Source organism: Stigmatopora nigra, chromosome 1, assembly GCF_051989575.1.
Source record: "Stigmatopora nigra isolate UIUO_SnigA chromosome 1, RoL_Snig_1.1, whole genome shotgun sequence".
NCBI lineage: Eukaryota > Metazoa > Chordata > Actinopteri > Syngnathiformes > Syngnathidae > Stigmatopora > Stigmatopora nigra.
Window position 1 is genome coordinate 2,162,283 of NC_135508.1, and position 24,618 is coordinate 2,186,900.

The window sequence follows — 24,618 nt, forward strand, 5'->3', positions numbered from 1 at the left end:
GATGATGAGGACCAATCAGACAAAGGCAACGTGGAAAAGCCACGAAATAAAACAATGGAAAGGGAAATCGGTCAAGAACAGTTTTAAGGGTTAGCCAAGGAAACTATAGGCACCATTTAAGTGTTACTGTTTGTTTAATTTTCTATTTTTTTAGGATATTATATAAGATTATTTTATATGGATTAAAAGCCCTGAATATTCAGTTTTTTTTAAAGATTTAAAACAATTTTTATTTTAGGGTTTTTTAAATATATTTGTCGATATTACAAAATTATTTTTTAACTAAAAAGACAGAAAAAATGATTAAAAAATTACAATTATTGATTTAAAAAGGGGGAAAATCAGGGAATTTAATATACATCATATTTAGATTTTTTTTTTATTATAATGGATTAAAAGAACTGGATTAAAAACCCTGAATATTCAGTTTTTTTAGAGATCTAAAACAATGTTCATTTTAGTTGTTTTTTGTAAATATATTTTTCGATTTTACGAAATGATTTTTAAAATAAAAATACAGAAGGATGATTAAAAATTACAATTATTGATTTAAAAGGGGGAAAATCAGGAAATTTAATATACATCAAATTTAGATTTTTTTGTTATAGTGGATTAAAATAACTGGATTAAAAACCCTGAATATTCATTTTTTTTAGAGATCTAAAACAATGTTTATTTTAGCTTTTTTTAAATTTATTTTTTAGATTTTACAAAATGATTTTTGAACTAAAAACACAGAAAAATGGATTAAAAAATTACAATTATTGATTTAAAAGGGGGAAAATCAGTAAATTTAATATACATCTATACTCTTCATTTAATTTGATCCTAAAACAGAAAGTCGGCACTCATCATTTACTTTCCTGGGCCACACAAAATGATTCAACGGGCCAGATTTGGCCCCCGTGCCACCACTTTGACACCTGCAACGTAGAGTGTTAAACCTGCTAGCCTAGCATGCATGTTTTTAGGGATGTGGGAGGAAGATTACCCAGAGAAAACCCACACACACCCTGGAAGAACATTCAAACTCCACACATTGAGGACCCACCTGGGATCGAACCCTCGATCCCAGAACTGCGAACCCAACTTCCAAAATCACTCTCCATATGTATCATCCAGATCAATGAATAGTTACACGCCTAAATATGATAAAGATTAAACTATTTATTTTATATTTCATTGCAGGAAACAACGAAAAGTACAATAAAGGCATTGAAATATGTATGTACTATTTATAGTCTTTGTACGTGTTAGGAATGCTTGAGTGCACATCTTTTAGCTTTGCACGGATTGATTTATCACTGCTACCCATCAGTAGTCTTATCATTGCATGAAATGTAATTAATTCATTGATTTAAAAGAAAAAATGACCTGAATACTAATAATGAATAAGCAGGGGTCACAGAGCCGTTCGTATTTACTTGCAATCATGATCCATTATTGCGGGCTCTATTGAATTATGTAAAGAATTAGATTGGACTTGACCAATGTCTTTCAACAATGACATTTCTGCCAACTGTTTTTCTTCTTTAAAAAATAATATATATATGGAGATACAGTTTTTCCATATTTTTTATACACATCTATGTCTATGTCCATGTCCAATGTCCAATGTCCAATGTCCAAAATCCAATGTCCAATGTCCAATGTCCAATGTCCAAAGCCCAATGCCCAAAGTCCAAAGTCCAATGTCCTATGTACTATGTACTATGTCCTATGTCTATGTAAATCTGTATTAAAATTGTACACCTTTGTTCATAACTTTATCCTGAATATGCCTAAAAATATGTCATTTGGATTAATATCCATTAACTGAAGGAGATTTAACATCAATAGTTTTGTTAAACAAAAAAAAACATCCCCCCACTGCAAGATTTTATACCAAAAAATCCAAAACATCAACAATGGCTGGCTCTAGAGGTGACTGTAAAGTAGTGAGTGCTTCATACCTGGAAGTCAATAGCAATTACCATATTTTCACCACTATAAGGCACACTTAAAAGTCTTACATTTTCTCCAAAATAGACAGTGCGTCTTATAATCCAGTGCGCCTTATATATGGAAAAAACTGAAAACCAAAAACGAAAAACCACCACTGTCGGATATTAAAGAAACAAACGCCTGAAGTGAAACAATACTGTTAAATATGCAGATGCCATCTTAGTTTACAACATCTTCCATTATATAGCTCCTCCCACACTGCAAGATTTTATACAAAAAAATCCAAAACATCAACAATGGCTGGCTCTAGAGGTGACTGTAAAGTAGTGAGTGCTTCATACCCGGAAGTCAATAGCAATTACCGTATTTTCACCATTATAAGGCGCACTTCAAAGTCTTACATTTTCTCCAAAATAGACAGTGCGCCTTATAAATACAGTGCAACCTATAATTCAGTGCGCCTTATATATGGAAAAAAATAAGAAAACCAAAAATGAAAAACCACCACTGTCGGATATTAAAAAAAAACACAAACGCCTGAACTGAAACAATACTGTTAAATATGCAGTTGCCATCTTAGTTTACAAAATCTTCCATCATATAGCTCCTCCCCCACTGCAAGATTTTATACAAAAAAAATCCAAAACATCAACAAGGGCTGGCTCTAGAGGTGACTGTAAAGTAGTGAGTGCTTCATACCTGGAAGTCAATAGCAATTACCGTATTTTCACCACTAGAAGGCGCACTTAAAAGTCTTACATTTTCTCCAAAATAGACGGTGCGCCTTATAACACAGTGCGTCTTATATATGGAAAAATCTCATTTATTGAGGGTGCGCCTAATAGTCGTGAAAATACAGTATACGTTGCCAGGTATGTGTTTGTCATTTGAAGTAGAATAAGGCTGATTTTCTTAGAAACTGAACTGTGTTGAGTATATTTGATGATACATATACGGAAACCTCAACCTTTGGGTATTATTAGTATGTTCATAAAAACCCACACACACACATTAAGACATCAAACAACAACTTACGATCGGTGAACACTGCAGTTGTAGAAGATAAAATCCACATTGGCAAATGTCTTCCCCGTCTCCTTTGACCTCAGATGTAGTTTTATGACTCTACGGTCACCTGCAAGTAGGATTTGCAGAAATATTCATCCATTTTATGACAACAATCCTCCATTACATTTGACATTTGCCCTCTTCTAAGCTTATGTAGAATGTTTCATGAAGCTTTTCATTAACGTCAATACATTTGAGAATGTTAACTACCACTGTCCGCTTTTCTATGGTTGACATTTTCACATTCTTGCGCCAAATCAATAAGCTTTTACAGTATTTTCTCGCATATAAGCCGCATCCACGTATAAGCCGTACCCTTAAAATGCCTTAAAATCGTTGAATTTTACGATTTCTCTCGTATAAGACGCCCCCTGATTCACATTTTTTTATATTTATGGTTTTAATAGAGAGTACAAATGTCTTACTGTGAAGGGAAAATATTGATAAAAATCATCGTACATGGTATTTCTGAGATTTTGTATGAAATTAAAGGATTTCTGCTGGATTGGACATTCCGAAAGGGTGTCGCCGCCACGTAGACGAATTCAAAAAGGAAGTCATGTGACCAGTAAAACCAGTAAATGTGTCCATAGCGGTCTGATATTTTAATGATCCGCCTTTAAAACTATTGGGATGTGTTAAAATGGGGCATTTCAAGTCTAATTTATGCGCATATAAGCCGTACCCTTGATTCATTTATCATTTTTTTGCGGAAAATACAGCATATATGTGAGAAAATGAGTGACATTTTGACATTCAGAGTATTCTTGCGCCAAATCAAGTACTTTTACAGTATTTTCTCGCATATAAGCCGCATCCACGTATAAGCCGAACCCTTAAAATGCCTTAAAATCGTTGAATTTTACGATTTCTCTTGTATAAGACGCCCCTGATTCACATTTTTTCATATTCATGGTTTTAATAGAGAGTACAAATGTCTTACTTTGAAGGGAAAATATTAAGAAAAATCATTGCAGGTGGTATTTCTGAGATTTTGTATGAAATTAAAAGATTTCTGCTGGAGTGCACATTCCGAAAGGGTGTTGCCTGCACGTAGACAAATTCAAAAAGGAAGTCATGTGACCAGTACAACCAGGAAGTGTGTCAGTAGCATTCAATTTTCCACCAAGTTTCTGGGTGCAATAATAGCATGAGATAAACATTACACAGGTAGGCTGATATTTTAATGATCAGCCTTAAAAACTATTGGGATGTGTTAAAATGGGGCATTTCAAGTCTAATTTATGCGCATATAAGCCGTACCCTTGATTCATTTATCATTTTTTGGCGTAAAATATGACATATATGAGAAAATACTGTACAGTGTTCCCTCGGTTATCGCGGTTAATGGGGACCGGGACCACCCGCGATAAGTGAATTTCCGCGAAGTAGGGATTCCCCTTCAAAAATGCTTAATTTGAATTTAATTCAAAAAACTTTTTTTTTATTTTTTTATTTTTATTTTTAATTTTACCCCCCTGTATACAGTACGCCACATAGAATACGGGTAGAGAGAGTAAAGTTCATGATATAACAAAAAAAAACTGTATAATATGTTTTTTCAATGTAATATTTGTATTTTTTTTTCCAAAAAAAAATCCGTGAAGCTCTGAGTCCGCGGTAGCTGAACCGCGAAGTAGCGAGGGAACACTGTAGTTTGAATTATTAGCGATCCTATTCCTCAACATTGAATTAAAATTGAAGTTGAAGCATGATGCAGTGTATTACAACTGATCTATTCATTCCTTATTATGGAATATGATATTATCATACCTTGGTTTTGCGTGATAGGAGCCACCTCTTTTGCCGAGGGGGACAAACAAAAAATCCGACCACCATAGATGCGTCCTTCTGTTTCTACGAAGTCTCCAAAGGAACAATTTACTCCGGCAGACAGACTGGGGACATTCTGGGTCTGAAGTGCCAACTGTGAAGAGAAAATATTCGGGTAAAAAATATTAAATTCTGCAAAATCTTCCCAAACAAAAGCCAAGTTCAAGCGTTCACGAAATTATGCCGTTTTCGCAAACCCAAAATACGTAACAACATCATACCTGCACTTCCGACATAGTAACCGAAACAGTGTCGGGTTGAACAGTGAGTCGGACACACTGGTCCCCCCTAGTGGTGAAACGTTGCGGTTCCTCGGCACGTTCGCAGTCCTTTTTTCTTGAACATCTATGCAGGAACAAAAAAATAAATTATTGTGAACCGAATGCTAATTTTGGACTCAAAACAGTTAATTCAAGATCGGAAATAACTTTCAGACGCCATTTTGTCCTCTCACAAAGGTCATGGGGGGTGCTGGAGCCTATTCCAGGTGCTTTATGTGAGTAAATGTGTGCCGCATTGCATTTGTATGTTGTTTTTTTTCGCTTAATAAGGGGAATTGATATCATTAATAAGGGGAGTTATTGGCCGAGGTTGCCAGATATGTGATAGCTAAAACGTAACAGGAGTGATAATTTGATTTGCTGTTTTTTTTTATTCCTATTAATGATTGAAAAAAAGTGAAGCTATTTAAAAATCATTCAAAAATATTGAGCTTTATTTTGTGTGTAATTGAGTAATTGGCCGAGGTTGCCAGATATGTGATAGCTAAAACGAAACATTGTGTTTTTATTCCTATTAACGATTGAAAAAAAAATAAAACGACTATTTGTTCCAAGCAGTCTAGCAGTTAGACACCTATCAACTTATATGTTTTCCTGTATTTTATAAGTTTTCCCGTATTTTATACGTTTTTCTGGTAAATGTCACTCAAAAAAAAGGCTCACAAAATTCGAAAATTCTCTATACTCAAAACAAAATCTCATTTTTGAGGTTTGGCAATGTAAAAAGCAATCTTAAATTATACCAATTTCATGAAGAAAATACAAAATATCATGTAATGGGTGTCAAAGTGGCGGCCCGGGGGCCAAATCTGGCCCACCGCATCAATTTGTGTGGCCCGGGAAAGTCAATCATGAGTGCTGACTTTCTATTTTAGGATAAAATTAAAATCAAGAGTATAGATGTATATTAAATTCCCTGATTTTCCTCCTTTTAAATCAAAAATTATATTTTTAATCAATTTTTCTGTGTTTTTAGTTCAAAAAATAATTTTGTATAAAAAAGCTAAAATAAACATTGTTTTGGATCTATAAAAAACTGAATATTCAGGGCTTTTAATGCAGTTCTTTTAATGCATTTATAAAAATAATATCTATATTATATATAAAATGGTCTGGCCCACAGGAAATCAAGTTGACTCTCTGTTTTGGAATAAAATATAGAGTATAGATGGATATTAAATCGCAGATTTTCCCCCTATTAAATCAATAATTGTCATTTTTTAATCTTTCTTTGTGTTTTAAGTTCAAAAATCATTTTGTAAAATCTAAAAATATATTTTAAAAAAGCTAAAATAAACATTGTTTTAATCCAGTTCTTTTAAATATTATATATAAAATGGTCCAAAGTTGACTTTCTGTTTTAGGATCAAATTAAAATGAAGAGTATATATGTATATTAAATTCCCGGATTTTCACCCTTTTAAATCAATAATTGTCATTTTTTAATCATTTTTTTCTGTGTCTTTAGTTCAAAAATCATTTTGTAAAATCTAAAAATATATTTAAAAAAAGCTAAAATAAACATCCTTTTAGATTTATAAAAAACTGAATATTCAGGGCTTTTAATCCAGCTCTTTTAATCCATTTATAACAAAAAAAATCAAAATATTATATCTAAAAATCCATTAAAACCAATTATAGATGTATATGTATACTTACATGTTATGAAGCACACACCATCCACAATGAGGGTCTCCAGACCCTAGACAAGCACTGCAGGATGTGTACTGGTCACAACTTTCCACTGGTACTCGTGTCACCTTCAAAGAAGAAAATACACACATAGTTAAAGATTTTTTGTTGGAATATCACAACTTTTTGACTTAAAAAGTATCAAGCCAACACAAATCTGTGACTGAACCCCAAGATTAAAAGGAACAAGTCCACCGAGACCACCCGAGATAAATGTTTGCGGGGGCAGTTGCTTAGATCTTGTCCCTGCGTATTTGCTAAAGCGGAAAAACTGCGGTCGCTAACTCATGTAAACAAACCCTTGTTGATTAAAACCCTGTGTTGTTGACCAAAAAAAATGTATTTTATACTTGTTTTCTTCAGTTCATCTTTCGTTCCATCTTGAGCAATTATTTGATTTTTAAAAATAGTCGGCTCGGTTGAGAGTGGTTAGCATGTCAGCCTCACAGTTTTGGGATTCTGGGTTCAAATCCAGGTTTGTCCACCTGTGTGGAGTGTGTATTGTTTTGTCCAGGTCTGTATGGGTTTTAACCGGGTACTCTGGTTTCAAAATATGCATGCTAGGCTTAGAGCATTAGCCTTAAAGTTCTGGGGTCTTGGGTTCAAATCTAGGTTGGTTCACCAGTGTGGAGTTTGCATTTGGTTCCACTTGGCCTGTGTGGGTTTTATCTGGGTACTCCAGTTTTAGAATATGCATGCTAGGCTAGTAGGTTGAACGCTCTAAATTGCTCCTAGCTAATAATAATTGGTTGTTTGTCTTCTCGTGCCCTGCGATTGGCTGGCCACCGATTCAGGGTCAGCTGGTATAGGCTCCAGCACCCCCACGATCCTTGTGAGGATGAACCGGTTCAAAAAATTAGATAAGATGGGAAGTAATAAATAAAATAGTCAACACAACAAAAAACAAACAGATAAATAATCAATTCATTTTCTGAACTGATTCAGGGTGACCGAAGTCAGCTGGGATGGGCTCCAGCACCCCTGGTGACCCTACTAAGGATAAAGCAGTTCAGAAAATGAGATAAGATGAAAAGTAATAAATAAAAATAGTCAACACAACAAAAATAAACAGAGAAATAATAAATTCATTTTCTGAACGGATTCAGGGTCAGCTGGGATAGGCTCCAGCACCCCCGGTGACTGAGGATAAAGCATGTTCAGAAAAAAAATCTGAATGCACAGACCAGGACAAAATAAGTTTAGACCTTTGTTAAAGAAATAAAAAAAATATTCTCAACAAGAATTCAAAGCAAAATTGTCATTTTTCCTACAAAAAAATGCTACATTTTCTCAAATACCGTATCATATCATTCCAAATAACATCCATTCCCACCCTTAACAGAAAAAACATATCTCAACTGAATGCTACTAATGCATCTTTCTGTACAATAACAATAGCTTACAGCAGATTTCTAGTGACCCACCGCTGATAACTATTATAATACAACCATTAACAACATGTAGCTTTACTCAGTACACCAAATAACACCTGATTACTGTCATTACTTGCCGCCTGGTAAAATACCGTGTTAGTAAAGAGAAAAGGGGAAAGAGCATTGCAAAAAAAGGGAATAAAAGCACTGTAACAAAGAAAAAAATGGAATATATAGGTTTAGCGACTAGCTGGTGGACGATAAGATGCTTCTTTCATTGTCTTTGAGATAGCATGTAATAAGATAGGAAAGCGTTAGCCTAGCGTAAATATGAACCACCATTTTTGAATCAAAAGTGGCATTTCAATCTCAGGCCTAATTTGCTAGAGTAAAGATATTTATTTGTGGATGGCAGAAGACGGGAATAGAAAGAAAATGAGGTTTAAATTGTGGATAGACGGTATGGCTAGGGCTAGAAACTAGCTGGGGGAGATAGCTGGGGGAGCTAGCTGGGGGAGCTAGCTGGGGGAGCTAGCTGGGGGAGCTAGCTGGGGGAGCTAGCTGGGGGAGCTAGCTGGGGGAGCTAGCTGGGGGAGCTAGCTGGAGGAGCTAGCTGGGGGAGCTAGCTGGGGGAGTTAGCTGGGGCAGCTAGCTGGGGGAGCTAGCTGGGGCAGCTAGCTGGGGGAGCTAGCTGGGGGAGCTAGCTGGAGAAACTAGCTTAGAAGCTAGCTTGACACCAGTGTGACATTTTTTCGTCTTAATTTTCTATTTTTTGCCAGGTGTGACTTATAGTCCGGAAAATATGCTAAAATATGATAAATAGGAGGCTGTATTTGACACAACGTGTTCTCCTTTTATTTTTAAATTATTATTTAATACATTTGAATTTACGTTCAAAAAATATAATACAAATAGTCTGAGGTTTAGCAAAAAAACAAAATGACGAAAACAACCAAAACTAATCTTTTTCTGTGTAGATATGTTTTTAAAAGTGCATGATAAACAAACTAAATGAGTTTCCTCAATTGTTGTGTTTTCTGTTGGTTAAATTCTACCATTCAACCCGACTATTTGTCTTTTTGTCCTACTCTCATCACTCTTGTATTTGTCCGGTTACCCCGAAAAACACAGCAAATGAAGTCATTGATCAAAAGTAGACATGGGCAAAGAGAGACAACCTTGGTGAAGGTAGACAAAGAAGAACAAGCCATTTTGTGACGCCAGAATCTCTCCATCATTATTATCCCATTCCATGTTGACGGCTAATCAAGAATCGGTTACGTACATATATCAAGACGACGGCGGCTAAATCTTGAGGACAAACAACGTGCATAAGCAAAACTATGTTCAAACAACATACAGTGGTAACTCGACATATGAGTGGGCTGACATACGAGCAATTTGAGATACGAGGAAAATTTGGGGCAGATATTTATCTTGAGATACGAGACAAATTTTGATATATGAGCAGATAGCGGACAAGAGAGGCTGCTCATAAGAACATCATGGCCACTGTCTATACTCCCTCGTGTAATGTCTCTATGAGCACTGGGCGGAGCCTTGCATTTTTCTGTGTTTTTTTGTTCTCGTTAGTCAGTGCGAATGGAAGAGCTAGTTCGCTAATATGAGATGAGTATATACTACTTCTTGTTGGCAAGTGGCTGTGCGTTATCCTATTGTGAGGACATTTGTGTGTATCATTTTCAGAATATTTTAAAGGGAATACAAAAGCAAACAACGCTCGATAGGTTGCATCTGAAAGTCAGGGTGGAGGCGGAGCCAATAGAGCCAACCCGGGAGAAGAAAAGTATCCAAATTTCAAAGAAATTTTCAATTAAGTTTAGTGTAAGGTTAGATTAAATTTATTTTTGAGTGTATATGCATCGTAATCCAAGTTCATTTAAATTTGTTTGTTATGTTACGGGTGTGTTGCCGTGCAAAAAGTCTCTCTTTCCTATCTGTAAAATGTGTCTAATTTTAGTACTATTAAACAGATTTTAGTACTATGAAACACATTGTCGTACTATCAAACACATTTTAGTACTATCAAACATATTTTAGTACTATCAAACACATTTTAGTACTATCAAACACATTTTAGTACTATTAAACATTTTAGTACTATCAAACAAATTTTAGTACTATCAAACACACTTTAGTCCTATCAAAAACACTTTAGTACTCTTAAACACACTTAAGTACGATGAAACACATTTTAGTACTATTATACACATTTTAGTTCTATTAAACACATTTTAGTACTATTATACACATTTAACTAGTATAAAACCACTAGTTATTTGTTACTTTGTTAATAGATGACGAATTAAAACAAATAAAAATGTTTTTTCAATCCAATATCGTGTTTTGGGTGTTTTTTTCAGACGGTTGAACGAATGAATTTGTTTTTAGTTCATTTGTACGGGAAACGTTCATTTGAGTTACGAGTAAATCGACATACGAGCTCAGTCTCGGAACGTATTAAGCTTGTATCTCGAGGTATAGTCACAATATGAAAAATGTTGAACTTTGTTAATAGATGGCGATTACTACAAATCTTAATTTTATCCAATCCAATATCCTGTTTTGGGTGTTTTTTCAGACGGTTGAAACATATTAATTAGTTTTTAGTTCATTTCAATGGGAAACATTCGTTTGAGTTACAAGACAATCAACATACGAGCTCAGTCCCGGAACAAACTAAGCTCGTATCTCAAGGTACCACTGTAGTATCAAAACTTAAAACGCACATCAGCCTTAAGGGCCAAGGCTACTTAAAGAAAAATATCCTTCTCACTCGTTATTTCTGATGAAAGCCGCCATTGTTGGCCTTTTTAACCACTTCAAACGTCGACAAAACACTAAAAAGATGATTACGTGACGGGTGCCATTTTCCCTCAGTGCGCTTAATGCTGACTGAATTAAATATGAAACCTCTCAAATGCCTTGACAGGCTTAACCATTTTTTTATATTGTGAATGACTACACATGTCGTGTTTCTGAAGTCTCGTCAAATCAATAGACTCGAGGGTGCATCTTCGTCCCGTTATGTGACTGTCAAGGCATCCCCGCGGAGAAATAGGTGAAATCATTAGCCGCCAAGAGGTCATCTCGTGAATCTGTTTTACAAGAAAAGAACCACGACCTTTTCCTCTGTGTTAATGAGTTAATGTTGACTGTATATTCCCTATAGAAGCTGGAAATATAATGTGGATTTATTATAAATTAGGATCTATTTTTAAACTACCGTGTTTTCAGGACTATAAGGCGCACTTAAAAGTCTTAAATTTTCTCCAAAATAGACAGTGCGCCTTATAATCCAGTGCGCCTTATATATGGAAAAAAAAACAGAAAACGAAAAACCACCACTGTCGGATATTAAAAAAACACAAACGCCCAAACTGAAACAATACTGTTAAATATGCAGATGCCATCTTAGTTTACAAAAATTTCCGTCATATAGCTCCTCCCCCACAGCAAGATTTTATACAAAAATAATCCAAAACATCAAGAATAGCTGGCTCTAGAGGTGACTGTAAAGTAGTGAGTGCTTCATACCTGGAAGTCAATAGCAATTACCGTATTCTCAAGACTATAAGGCGCACTTAAAAGTCTTCAATTTTCTCTAAAATAGACAGTGCGCCTTATATATGGAAAAAACGGAAAACCAAAAAGGAAAAACCACCACTGTAGGATATAAAAAAAAAAACACAAATGGCTGAACTGAAACAATACTGTTAAATATGCAGATGCCATCTTAGTTTACAACATCTTCCATCATATAGCTCCTACCCCACTGCAAGATTTTATACAAAAAAAATCCAAAAGATCAACAATGGCTGGCTCTAGAGGTGACTGTAAAGTAGTGAGTGCTTCATACCTGGAAGTAAATAGCAATTACCAGATTTTCACCACTATAAGGCGCACTTAAGTCTAAAATCTTCTCCAAAATAGACAGTGCGCCTTAAATATGGAAAAAAACGAAAACCAAAAACCACCACTGTCGGATATTAAAAAAAAAACACAAACGCCTGAACTGAAACAATACTGTTAAATATGCAGATGCCATCTTAGTTTACAACATCTTCCATCATATAGCTCCTCCCCCACTGCAAGATTTTTCCTCCCACATCCCCAAAACATACATGCTATCTAGGCTAGCTAATTGAATCCACCCTACTTTGATTGGTTCTCCTTTATTTCATTGTTCCCTGTGATTGGCTGACCACCAATTCAGGGTATCTCCCCCGCCTGGTGCTCTGTAGTCACCTGGGATTTGCTCCAGCATAGACCATTAAAAAGGATAAGTAGTACGGAAAATGAGTGAATAAAAAATAGGAATTTATGGGTAGTGTCCAATAACAACAATTTAAGACTGAGACAGAAAATTAACAGTTGTCACAAAGCAGTTTTTCTTATGTTATCTTACGGCGTGGAAGGGGGGGGGGGGGGTAGTGACCTCTGGGTCCAATCCAACACTTTTAATTACGTGAGCGAGTGAATATGGGGAAAGGTAAATTGCTCTGTCAAGCTGGGAAATGGGATTTTTTATGTTTGAGCTCTCATCACTTGGCATTTCTATTATTCAACGTTGGGTAGGTTGAAAATGGAGGAGGAGGTCGGAGGAGACCAAAAAAGATGATTGGCTATACACTTAACGCACATCCAGACACTATACCTGTCAACTTGTATGTTTTATACATATTTTTTACCATTTCAAATCATGTACGCCGTACACCGACTTTTGTACGAAGACATTTTTTAAAAAAATCGCCAATATTTATGAAAACCGATCTCAACAAGATCGTTTTGGCTAAAATCCAGATAGTCTCGTAGGCTGGTAGCCAATCAGAAGGTACAAAGATACAAACAACTACCACAACCATCTTCATGCGTGTTCATACGGTCTAATTTTTTTTTCATTTTCTGAACTGCTTTAGCCTCGCTAGGGTCAATAAGGGTGCTGAAGCCTATCCCACCTAATTACAGACTCCTTGAATCGATGGCCAGCCAATCAGAAGACACAAATATACCATCACTACCATCTTCATGCGTGTTTATACCGCCAATTTTTGTCATTTTCTAATGTGCACTGTATTATAAGGCGCACTGTCTATTTTGGAGAAAATGTAAGACTTTTAAGTGCGCCTTTTAGTGGTGAAAATACGGCAATTGCTATTGACTTCCAGGTATGAAGCACTCACTACTTTACAGTCACCTCTAGAGCCAGCCATTGTTGATGTTTTGGATTTTTTTGTATAAAATCTTGCAGTGGGGGAGGAGCTAATGATGGAAGATTTTGTAAACTAAGATGGCGGATCTGCATATTTAACAGTATTGTTTCAATTCAGGCGTTTGTGTTTTTTTAATATCCGACAGTGGTGGTTTTTCGTTTTTGGTTTTCAGTTTTTTCCATATATAAGGCGCACTGTATTATAAGGCGCACTGTATTATAAGGCGCACTGTCTATTTTGGAGAAAATTTAAGACTTTTAAGTGCGCCTTATAGTGGTGAAAATACGGTAATTGCTATTGACTTCCAGGTATGAAGCACTCACTACTTCACAGTCACCTCTAGAGCCAGCCATTGTTGATGTTTTGGATTTTTTGGTATAAAATCTTGCAGTGGGGGAGGAGCTAATGATGGAAGATTTTGTAAACTTAGATGGCGGATCTGCATATTTAACAGTATTTCCCCAGTTCAGGCGTTTCTGTTTTTTTTAATATCCGACAGTGGTGGTTTTTCGTTTTTGGTTTTCTGATTTTTCCATATATAAGACGCACTGGATTATAAGGCGCACCGTCTATTTTGGAGAAAATGTAAGACTTTTAAGTGCGCCTTATAGTCGTGAAAATACAGTATCCACATGAAGGTAAACAAACATTTACTGGACTTTGCTTGTGTACTTTCATGTGTTTGTGTTCCAAAAAAAAAGATTTAATAGCACAGTTCAAAAGCCCGAAGCGCCAAGTGTCTTTAATATCAACAGGCCGAAGAGGCTTCCTTACTCTCCCTTTCATGTTGAATTTATTAAGTAGGAGCGTGAGACCTTTTGCTGTCTGAAGCAACTACTGGGAAAACATTCCCAGCCTTCGCTCTCATTTAGCATTGCCAGAAGGAAATGAAGAAATGATGCAAGATCAAGTGCAAATGGAAATGGTGCAAAAGGCCTCAAAACAATTACCGTATTTTTACGCCTATGGAGCGCACTTAAAGTGGGAAATATTCTCGATAATGGGCCAATCGGTTGGTGGGCTTTTTATATAATATTGGTTTTACCTCGACAATTTCACTAGCATGCATACTCAACAGGAGGGAGGTGCTAGTCAAAACTGATGTCTTATATTGTACTTGGACCATAACTTCATAGGTTGCTAACCACTTTAGTCACTTTTTGTACCTGGGTTACTTACTTATGTGACCACTTGTTGACGATGTATCTATGTTGACGACGTGTCTATGTTGACAACGTGTCTTTGTTGCCGACGTACCTAAGTTGATGACTTATCTATGGTGACTTATCTATGGTGACTTATCTATGTTGACATATCTATGTTGACATATCTATGTTGACATATCTATGTTGACATATCTATGTTGACATATCTACGTTGACATATCTACGTTGACATATCTATGTTGACTTATCTATGTTGACTTATCTATGTTGACTTATCTATGTTGACTTATCTATGTTGACTTATCCATGTTGACTTATCTATGTTGACTTATCTATGTTGACTTATCTATGTTGACTTATCTATGTTGACTTATCTATGTTGACTTATCTATGTTGACTTATCTATGTTGACTTATCTATGTTGACGACTTATCTATGTTGACGACTTATCTATGTTGACGACTTATCTATGTTGACGACTTATCTATGTTGACGACTTATCTATGTTGACGACTTATCTATGTTGACGACTTATCAATGTTGACGACTTATCTATGTTGACGACTTATCTATGTTGACGACTTATCTATGTTGACGACTTATCTATGTTGACGACTTATCTATGTTGACGACTTATCTATGTTGACGACTTATCTATGTTGACGACTTATCTATGTTGACGACTTATCTATGTTGACGAATTATCTATGTTGACGACTTATCTATGTTGACGACTTATCTATGTTGACGACTTATCTATGTTGACGAATTATCTATGTTGACGACTTATCTATGTTGACGACTTATCTATGTTGACGACTTATCTATCTTGACTTATCTATGTGGACTAATCTACGTGGACTAATCTACGTGGACTAATCTACGTGGACTAATCTATGTGGACTAATCTATGTGGACTTATCTACGTGGACTTATCTACGTGGACTTATCTACGTTGACTTATCTACGTGGACTTATCTACGTTGACTTATCTACGTTGACTTATCTACGTTGACTTATCTACGTTGACTTATCTTTATTGATGACTTATCTTTATTGATGACTTATCTTTATTGATGACTTATCTATATCGATGACTTATCTATATCGATGACTTATCCATATCGATGACTTATCTATATCGACGACTTATCTATGTTGGCAAAATACAAAAAATCACCTGCAACTGAAAATAAAGTATATTATTCCACTTATACTCAAACCTCACTTGCTTTCTAAAAATAGTTGTGAATTCTGTAGAGGGAATTGAAATACTATGCTTCCAAAGGCTATTGTTTGATACTCCTTTGGAAAGAAATGAGAATGCACACATGCATGTGTAGTAGACAGTACTTCCCACTTAGTATATCGTCTCTTACATGAGCATATCAACTAAAGTCCATCTTTCCATGCGAGTATTGCGGATTATACAAGGCTTTTATCTTGTCCTCCCCACAGTGCTAGCACTAACACTTACACAACTATCGCATACATACTGGCGCTCATCAAAAAATAAAACACCCGACTTTAATTATTTAAAAAAAATGTGTTAGCTGGTGCCAAGAGAGACTGGCTATGATATAGAAAACAGCAAATGAGAAGGAACCTATGGGAGTGCTTGTAACTCAGATGACTTCACAGATTTGAAACAACCCTGCTGAGCAATGTTAGATCTCATCTCTCTCATTTTCTGAACCGATTTATTCCCATTAGGGTTGCAAGAAAAATGATATAGCGCATTTTGGAATGTTTACTGGAAACTGGCAGGCGCTACAGGGCCATAACAGCCAAGACAAACAGACTCAAGGACAGTTTTTTCCCATAAGACATCACCTTACTCAAATCCAGTTTTGCACCTAGGAGGACCTAATCATGACTTATTGCTAGCCATAAGCCACTAGCCATTTTAGTCACCTGTTACCACTTATCAATGTGACTACATATTTATTTTCATTATTATATATTATGTGTTTGTTTGTTGTTAAGTCCGTAGACTCAGTGGTAGTGCGCTGAATGTCTCCAAAATCATGGACCTCATCCCGGACTCACGTGGACTACTTAATTATTTATTATTTATTTATTTTGTATTTATTTTATATTTATTTTATATTTATTTTATATTTATTTTATATTTATTTTATATTTATTTTATATTTATTTTATATTTATTTTATATTTATTTTATATTTATTTTATATTTATTTTATATTTATTTTATATTTATTTTATATTTATTTTATCTTTATTTTATCTTTATTTTATCTTTATTTTATATTTATTTCATATTTATTTTAGATTTATTTTATATTTACTTTATATTTATTATTTATTGATTATTTATTGATTATTCAATGATTATGTATATATTATCTATCATGTATCTATTATTCATCTATTATTTATCTATTAGTTATCTATTATTCATCTACTATATATCTATTATTTTTTTATTTATAGTGTATTGATAATTTATTCATTATTTATTGAGTATTTGTATTTATGTATTTATGTATGTATTTATTAATTAATTAATTAATTAATTTCTTTATTTTTATTGATTAATTATTCATTTTTTATTGATTAATCATTATTTTTTATTGATTGATTATTTTTTATATATTGATTTTTATTGTGGCAGCCTGCTGTGAGAGTGGTTAGCGCATTTGCCTCCCAGTTCTAAGGTCCTGTGTTCGAATCCAGGTCGGTCCACCTGTGTGGATTTTGCATATTCTCTCTGGGCCTCTGTGGGTTTTCTCCGGATACTCCCGTTTCCTCCCACATTTCAAAAACATGCATGCTAGCCTAAATAGACACTCTAAATTGACCCTATCTATGACTAATAGCTGATTGGGTGGCTCCGCCTCTAGCCCAAAGTGAGCTGGGATGGGCTCCGACACCCCCCCTCCAATGACCCTTGTCAAGATAAAGCAGTTTAGAAAATTTGTAAAATTTGTAGTGAAAAATTTAAATCTCATTATTTTTGTATATATAATGAGAATCAAACCTATTGTATTCAATTCAAATAGTGTTTGGAGCTGGAAAACATGTGTCAAACATACGGCCCGCGGGCCGGATCCGGCCCGTCTGGTGGTTTGGTACGGCCCGGGGAAGAAAGCTGCATTGTAGAAAAAAATATGAATTTTCTTTAAAATGTGTAGTTCTTGTATAATCCGCTAGGGGCGCAGTGTTTTAGTACGTGCAGACAACATGAATTGACATTTATTTATGTTCCTATGTTATTCTCTTGTTCATAATATATTGTTCATAATGTAAAAGGAAAATTCTGTTAATAAACATTTTGATAATTTACTCATTCTTTGCACTAATTATTAGTATTAGTGACTAATACAGTTTTGAAAAAAGTGGGTTTATTGTTAGTTCTATGTCATTTTACAATGAGTTTACTGGTCCGGCCCGCTTCATCTCAAATTAAGCCGTATTTGGCCCGCAGACCAAAGGGAGTTTGACACCCCTGATCTAGATCCTCACGAAATATCAGCTTATTTGAAGACTTTATTTTTATATATTTTTAACCCAGCCAAATCACTCCCTTAGCCTGCCACTCTTGATGGACAGGCCTAATTCCCCAATCAGTACAACACTGTCCATTTGTATCAATTACACTTCTCTGTTCTCATCCAGACACATGGAAGTCAATTATGTCTAATCTTTAGCAAATTGCACGGCACTCAAAAGGTGCTTCTATGTACCGGGAACATTTCAATGAAGGTTATCACATTGCGGTCATTTGCTTTTAGGAGATAAGAGTCTTTTTTTGCAGGTAACGAATGAGAAAAGGGGGCAATGGTACAAAGTAGCACCAGGTAAAAAGGGTCATACATAACACATTGATGTGCTATGGAGGGATGATTATGATCTTAATATGCTTGCACCATTTTGTGTTAATATACTAGCCCACGTTTATGTGTCAGGGAAGTAAAAATATGGGTCTATTAATGAGATTTAACATTCAAATGGAATATAAAAAGATGGCGGACTAAGTGTTTTGGTGTCTCTAAGCTAGTTTGCCATTTGTAGTGACCACTGTGTATTATGATTCATATTGAATAGTTAATTGCTCATATTATCATAATGCTAAAGAGATGCTAAATGTGAAAAATTATGTTTTGTAGCTGGTAAAGATAATTTTCAGATTTTGGGAGCTTTTTAGTGGCGTTTACCAGTAACATATACAAAATAAATAAACATATACACACATATAAATAAACATATACACACATATAAAGATGAATATCATGGAATAATCATGATTTAACACCAACACTAATTGTTCAATAAAATAAATGTACCAGAAACTGATGTAAGGAATTTCAAATAATTCAAGAAAAATTTGGATGAACCTTCTTGTGCAGTTTTTTAGTTGAAAGTGTGTATTTACCTGTTGATCAGTAAGTGTGTACAAGTATTGGTGATCTGGGCTGAACAGCAAATCCTTCAAAATGGGACTACCATTTTTCACCACGACATTTTCGTACAGCAAAGGAGGCTGGGAAACCGAGTTGACGAGGATCTAGAAGACAAAAAACAAACGTAATGTCATTTTTACAGTTTCTTCAGAAAAAACGATAATTGCATGTTAAATATTCTCCAATCAGAAAGTACCGTATTTTCACGACTATAAGGCGCACTTAAAATGACAGTGCGCCTTATAATCCAGTGTGCCTTATATATGGAAAAAAACTGAAAACGAAAAACCACCACTGTCGGATATAAAAAAAAAAAACACAAACGCCTGAACTGAAACAATACTGTTAAATATGCAGATGCCATTTTAGTTTACAAAATCTTCCATCATATAGCTCCTCCCCCACTGCAAGATTTTATACCAAAAAATCCCAAACATCAACAATGGCTGGCTCTAGAGGTGACTGTAAAGTAGTGAGTGCTTCATAACTGGAAGTAAATAGCAATTACCATATTTTCACCACTATAAGGCGCACTTAAGTCTGAAATTTTCTCCAAAATAGACAGTGCGCCTTATACTAGAGTGCGCCTTATATGTGGAAAAAAATAAAATGTGCCATTCATTGAGGGTGCGCCTTATAATGCGATGCGCCTTATAATGTGGTGTGCCTTATATATGGAAAATACGTTATTTAGCTTCCACAGTCAAGTTTGAAATAGAATAAGGCTGGAAAACAACAAAATCTGTACTGACACTGATAAATGCAAAAATATATATTGAATAAACAATAGTACTTCAACCAATAGTGGCCTCCACGCAGAATAAAAACAAAAAAATCCTAAAAAAAACGTACTGTATTTTCACGACTATAAGGCGCACTTAAAAGTCTTACATTTTCTCCAAAATAGACAGGGCGCCTTTTAATCCAGTGCACCTTATATATGGAAAAAATGTCATTCATTGAGGGTGCGCCTTATAATGCAGTGCACCTTATAGTCGTGAAAATACGGTAGTCGAAATATTGAGGTAATTGATGCCCCTTTGCTCAATATACCAAAATGTCCATACTGGAATCAAACCCTCGATCCCAAAACTGCGAGGCCGCCAAGCCAAACACTAGTCCACCACGCCGCCTATTCAAAACAATCTCATCTAGGTCCGTATTGAGAAATATGCAAGACATACAGCAAAATACATGATTTTAACTGCTGCCTTTTCATGATTATCATGATTATTTTCTTTTAAAAATAACTTTTGGCTTGTTAGCACAGCAGGTGATCTTGTTTCCTTAAGAGAAGAAATTCACTTTGCATAAAAGGCAAGTGAAGGGATAAATCTGCTTTGGGAGCGTTCTCACTGGGCTCTTTCTTCCAAAAACCTCAAAATGTTACACTATAAAGTCAACTTTCATGTATTTTTGTGCTCTCAGTGGGCAACAAAATGGAATCAAACACTTTCAGATCAACGTGAAACTATTTCAGAGGTTGAATTGACTTTTAAAGACTGGAAAATTTAATATTATCCACTTGTTTAAGGTGGATATGAATTTTTTTAAGGGTCAGGTGGGGGTGCTGGACCCTATCCCAGCTCAGGACAGATACCTTGAATCGGTGGCAAGCCAATCACAGGGCAATAAGAGACAAACAACCAATCACGGGTAGCTAGGGGCAATTTGTACTGTTTTTGTTTCAAAATCACAATGTAATGTACACAGTGAAAGTTATTATTCTGGAGATAAAGTGTGATTGCTATAAATATTTGTGAAAATGAAAAGTGCAACATGATGTCGAACTCGGATCAGGCAAGTTGGCCTACAGCTCGGGGCAGAGGGCAGTTGGCGTTGGATACAGGTCAGCTGGCACAGAAGGGAGAGTGTCACAGGTGAGCGTCCATTTTCCAAAAAGCCCTGGGCTTTCTCCTCCCCCTTCTGTATCCATTTCTATCCAACTTTGTACGAATTCATGTTTTGTTTAGTTTGTAAGTTTGTTTTTAGTTTCAGGCACTTATTTGTTTAGCAAAACTCTTTGGGTGAGAATGAGAGACCCTACTATAATTGCTAGAGGTAGTAGTTTCCGCATTGTAAGGTGTACCTTCAATTAATGGTGCATTTCAAGATGTATTTCAGATATGAGGCGCAGCAGAGTATAAGACATAGTAGTAGTGGTGGTGGTGGTGGTAGTAGTAGTAGTAGTAGTAGTGTTGGTGGTAGTAGTAGTAGTGTTGGTGGTAGTAGTAGTAGTGTTGGTGGTAGTAGTAGTAGTAGTAGTGTTGGTGGTGGTAGTCGTAGTAGTAGTGTTGGTGGTGGTGGTAGTAGTAGTAGTATTAGTGTTGGTGGTGGTAGTAGTAGTAGTAATAGTGTTGGTGGTAGTAGTTGTAGTAGTAGTAGTAGTAGTAGTAGTAGTGGTGGTGGCGGAAGTAGAAGTAGTAGTAGTAGTAGTGGTGGTGGCGGAAGTAGAAGTAGTAGTAGTAGTGTTGGTGGTAGTAGTAGTAGTGGTGGCGGAAGTAGTAGTGGTGGCGGAAGTAGTAGTGCTGGTGGTAGTAGAAGTAGTGATGGTGGTAGTAGTAGAAGTAGTGATGGTGGTAATAGTAGAAGTAGTGATGGTGGTAGTAGTAGAAATAGTGTTGGTGGTAGTAGTAGAAGTAGTGATGGTGGTAGTAGTAGAAGTAGTGATGGTGGTAGTAGTAGTAGTGGTGGTGGTTGTAGTAGTAGTGATGGTAGTAGTAGTAATGGTGGTGGTTGTAATAGTAGTGATGGTGGTGGTTGTAGTAGTGGTGGTGGTGGTGGTTGTAGTAGTAGTGGTGGTAGAAGTAGTGGTAGTAGTAGTGGTGGTAGAAGTAGTGGTAGTAGTAGTGGTGGTAGAAGTAGTGGTAGTAGTAGTGGTGGTAGAAGTAGTGGTAGTAGTAGTAGTAGTGATGGTGGTAGTAGTGTTGGTGGCGGTAGTGGTAGTAGTAGTGGTAGTAATAGTGGTGGCGGTAGTAGTAGTAGTGGTGGTAGTAGTAGTGGTGGTAGTAGTAGTAGTTGTAGTGGTGATGGCGGTACTAGTAGTAGTCTTTGGAATGTGGGAGGAAACTAGAGTACCCAGAGAAAACCCCAAAAAAGTGGAGCGACCTGATTTTGAACCCAGGACTTTTAAATCTCACATTTGTATAATGTCAATAAAAGCATTCATTCAATTCAATTTAAATAAATGTTTATAAAAATGCAATCCAGAGCAAAAACGAGACCAAAATCTGTGAATGAACACTTGGCTGTCTTTGTGTGGGTGTGCGTAACCCTCGAGTGTAGGGCAGCCAAGGTATCACAGCACACCTGCTGACTACATGTCTACTACCCCCGCACACATACACACAGGTGACTTGTAGTGAAATTAATCATTGTCCCTTTGCCGCACCGCCACTCTCTCAACAGGAAGATAGCCTCCGGTGACACACACATCAAAACACATTCACCCACACAAAAATGCAAGTATTACCCGTCAAAAAATGTGACAGACAAACAGCTGTCCTATGACAACGTATCATCAAGTATGTATTTGTCATTTACAGTCAAAAAATATTTAGAAAATATTATTGACGACTCAATTCACTGATTTTTCAGTTTACAGTTTTACCGACTGGTTCCCAGTGTCATTCTGTGGTTTTTCTTTTATGGTTGATTCACATTTGGATGGGTTGGCCAATCAGTATGCAGTAAATTCAAGATTCTGTAGATTTTGCTGTATGATGCTAACAACTTGACTGTCTGGGTACATTGCTTTCTGACACGCTATATTTATATAGGGAAAAGGCTAACCTGACAATATTAGCAGTCGACGATGACGTTTTCGCCTGCTACCAGTGACCGATCCGGATTAGAGCCGAAATGCGTAAAACCAGATCAGTTTTACAAAAAAAAACATGGTGACAGAGTTTACTGTTGGAACCAGCTTCTCAAAAATATATTCATGAGGGAGAGTTTAATATCTAAGAGAGAGAGTTTAATATCGAAGTACTGTTTTACATCTAAGTACTGTTGAAAACAGTCGATATTTAGATATTAAACTCTCTCTCATGAATATAATTTTGAGAGCTGGTTTCAACAGTACTTAGATATTAAACAGTACTTAGATATTAAACAGTACTTAGATATTAAACAGTGCTTAGATATTAAACAGTACTTAGATAATCAACAGTACTTAGATATTACACAGTACTTAGATAATCAACAGTACTTAGATAATCAACAGTACTTAGATATTAAACAGTATTTAGACATTAAACAGTACAAAGATATTAAACCACTCTTAGATATTAAACTCTCTCTCATGAATATAATTTTGAGAGCTGGTTTCAACAATAAACTCTGTCACCATATGACCGGCGACCAAAAGACCGGCGACCAAAAGACCGGCGACCAAAAGACCGGCGACCAAAAGACCGGCGACCAAAAGACCGGCGACCAAAAGACCGGCGACCAAAAGACCGGCGACCAAAAGACCGGCGACCAAAAGACCGGCGACCAAAAGACCGGCGACCAAACATCCAAGCACCAACCGTGTTTAGTTCTTAGGGTCACTTTTGTTTCCAATGGTTTCCACATTGTTGACCCTTGATCTAAATTTCAGTCCATTAGCAAAAATCGACACATTTTATTCATTTACACCTGATTGGAAGTGATTTAGGGGCTATAAAACCAGATCCCAAACTGCGTAACAACTCTCTTAATCAAGTGGGAAAGAAATAAACTGCTTGTACACAATTAAATCCTGACGAGGGTAAATTTGCATGGAAATCAAGTGGAACGTTACGATGTTTTAAAGACAGAATTTAATGATGTCATTTTTTTCTTAAGGGTCTTCTAGAAGGCCCCCGCAGTGCAACAGTGAGAGACAACGAGGGCACACTGTGCGTTTAAAAAAAAATGGCGCTATTTTATTCTTCCCTGAGGCAGATCCTGTGGTGTGGGGGTGCCGTGTCTAATGATATCTACAGAGTTCCTGCAAAATGTCATGTAATTGTGGAGAAGTTAACTAGAAGGTTAGGAAATATCTCTATGTGTATACAGTGGTACCTTGAGATATGAGCTTAATGCGTTCCGAGACTGAGCTCGTATGTTGATTTAGTCGTAAGTCAAATTAATGTTTTCCATAGAAATGAACTAAAAACTAATTAATTTGTTCCAACCTTCTAAAAAATCACCCAAAACAGGATATTGAATAGGAAAATCATTATTATTTGCTCAAATTCGCCATCTATTAACAATGTAACAAATAACTAGTGGTTTAATAGTACTAAAATGTGTTTAATATTATTAAAATTATACGGATTTTGCAGGGAGAATTTTTTCACGGCAACAAGCTCGTAACATAACATAAACAAATTTAAATGAAATTGGATTACAGTGCAGACACACTCAAAAATAAATGTAATCTAAGCAACATGTGTCAAAGTGGCGGCCCGGGGGCCAAATGTGGCCCGCCGCATCATTTTGTGAGGCCCGGAAAAGTAAATTATGAGTGCCGACTTTCTGTTTTAGGATCAAATTAAAATGAAAAGTATAGATGTATATTAAATTACCTGATTTTCCCCCTTTTAAACTAATAATTGTATTTTTTAATCAAT

The 24,618-nt window shown here is 35.9% G+C and overlaps 1 protein-coding gene across 1 annotated transcript in view; it reads right to left on the bottom strand.

Moving 5' to 3' along the window:
* LOC144196622 (plexin-A1-like) overlaps positions 1-24,618 on the bottom strand; it is a 247,589-nt gene that overhangs the window by 106,302 nt on the left and 116,669 nt on the right. The window contains exons 4-8 of the mRNA XM_077716977.1: positions 18,991-19,122; positions 6,786-6,886; positions 5,067-5,190; positions 4,786-4,939; positions 2,980-3,079 (exon numbers count right to left, since the gene is read on the bottom strand). Of these exons, the coding sequence (XP_077573103.1) occupies positions 2,980-3,079; positions 4,786-4,939; positions 5,067-5,190; positions 6,786-6,886; positions 18,991-19,122 (611 nt within the window). The remainder of the gene's footprint in view (positions 1-2,979; positions 3,080-4,785; positions 4,940-5,066; positions 5,191-6,785; positions 6,887-18,990; positions 19,123-24,618) is intronic.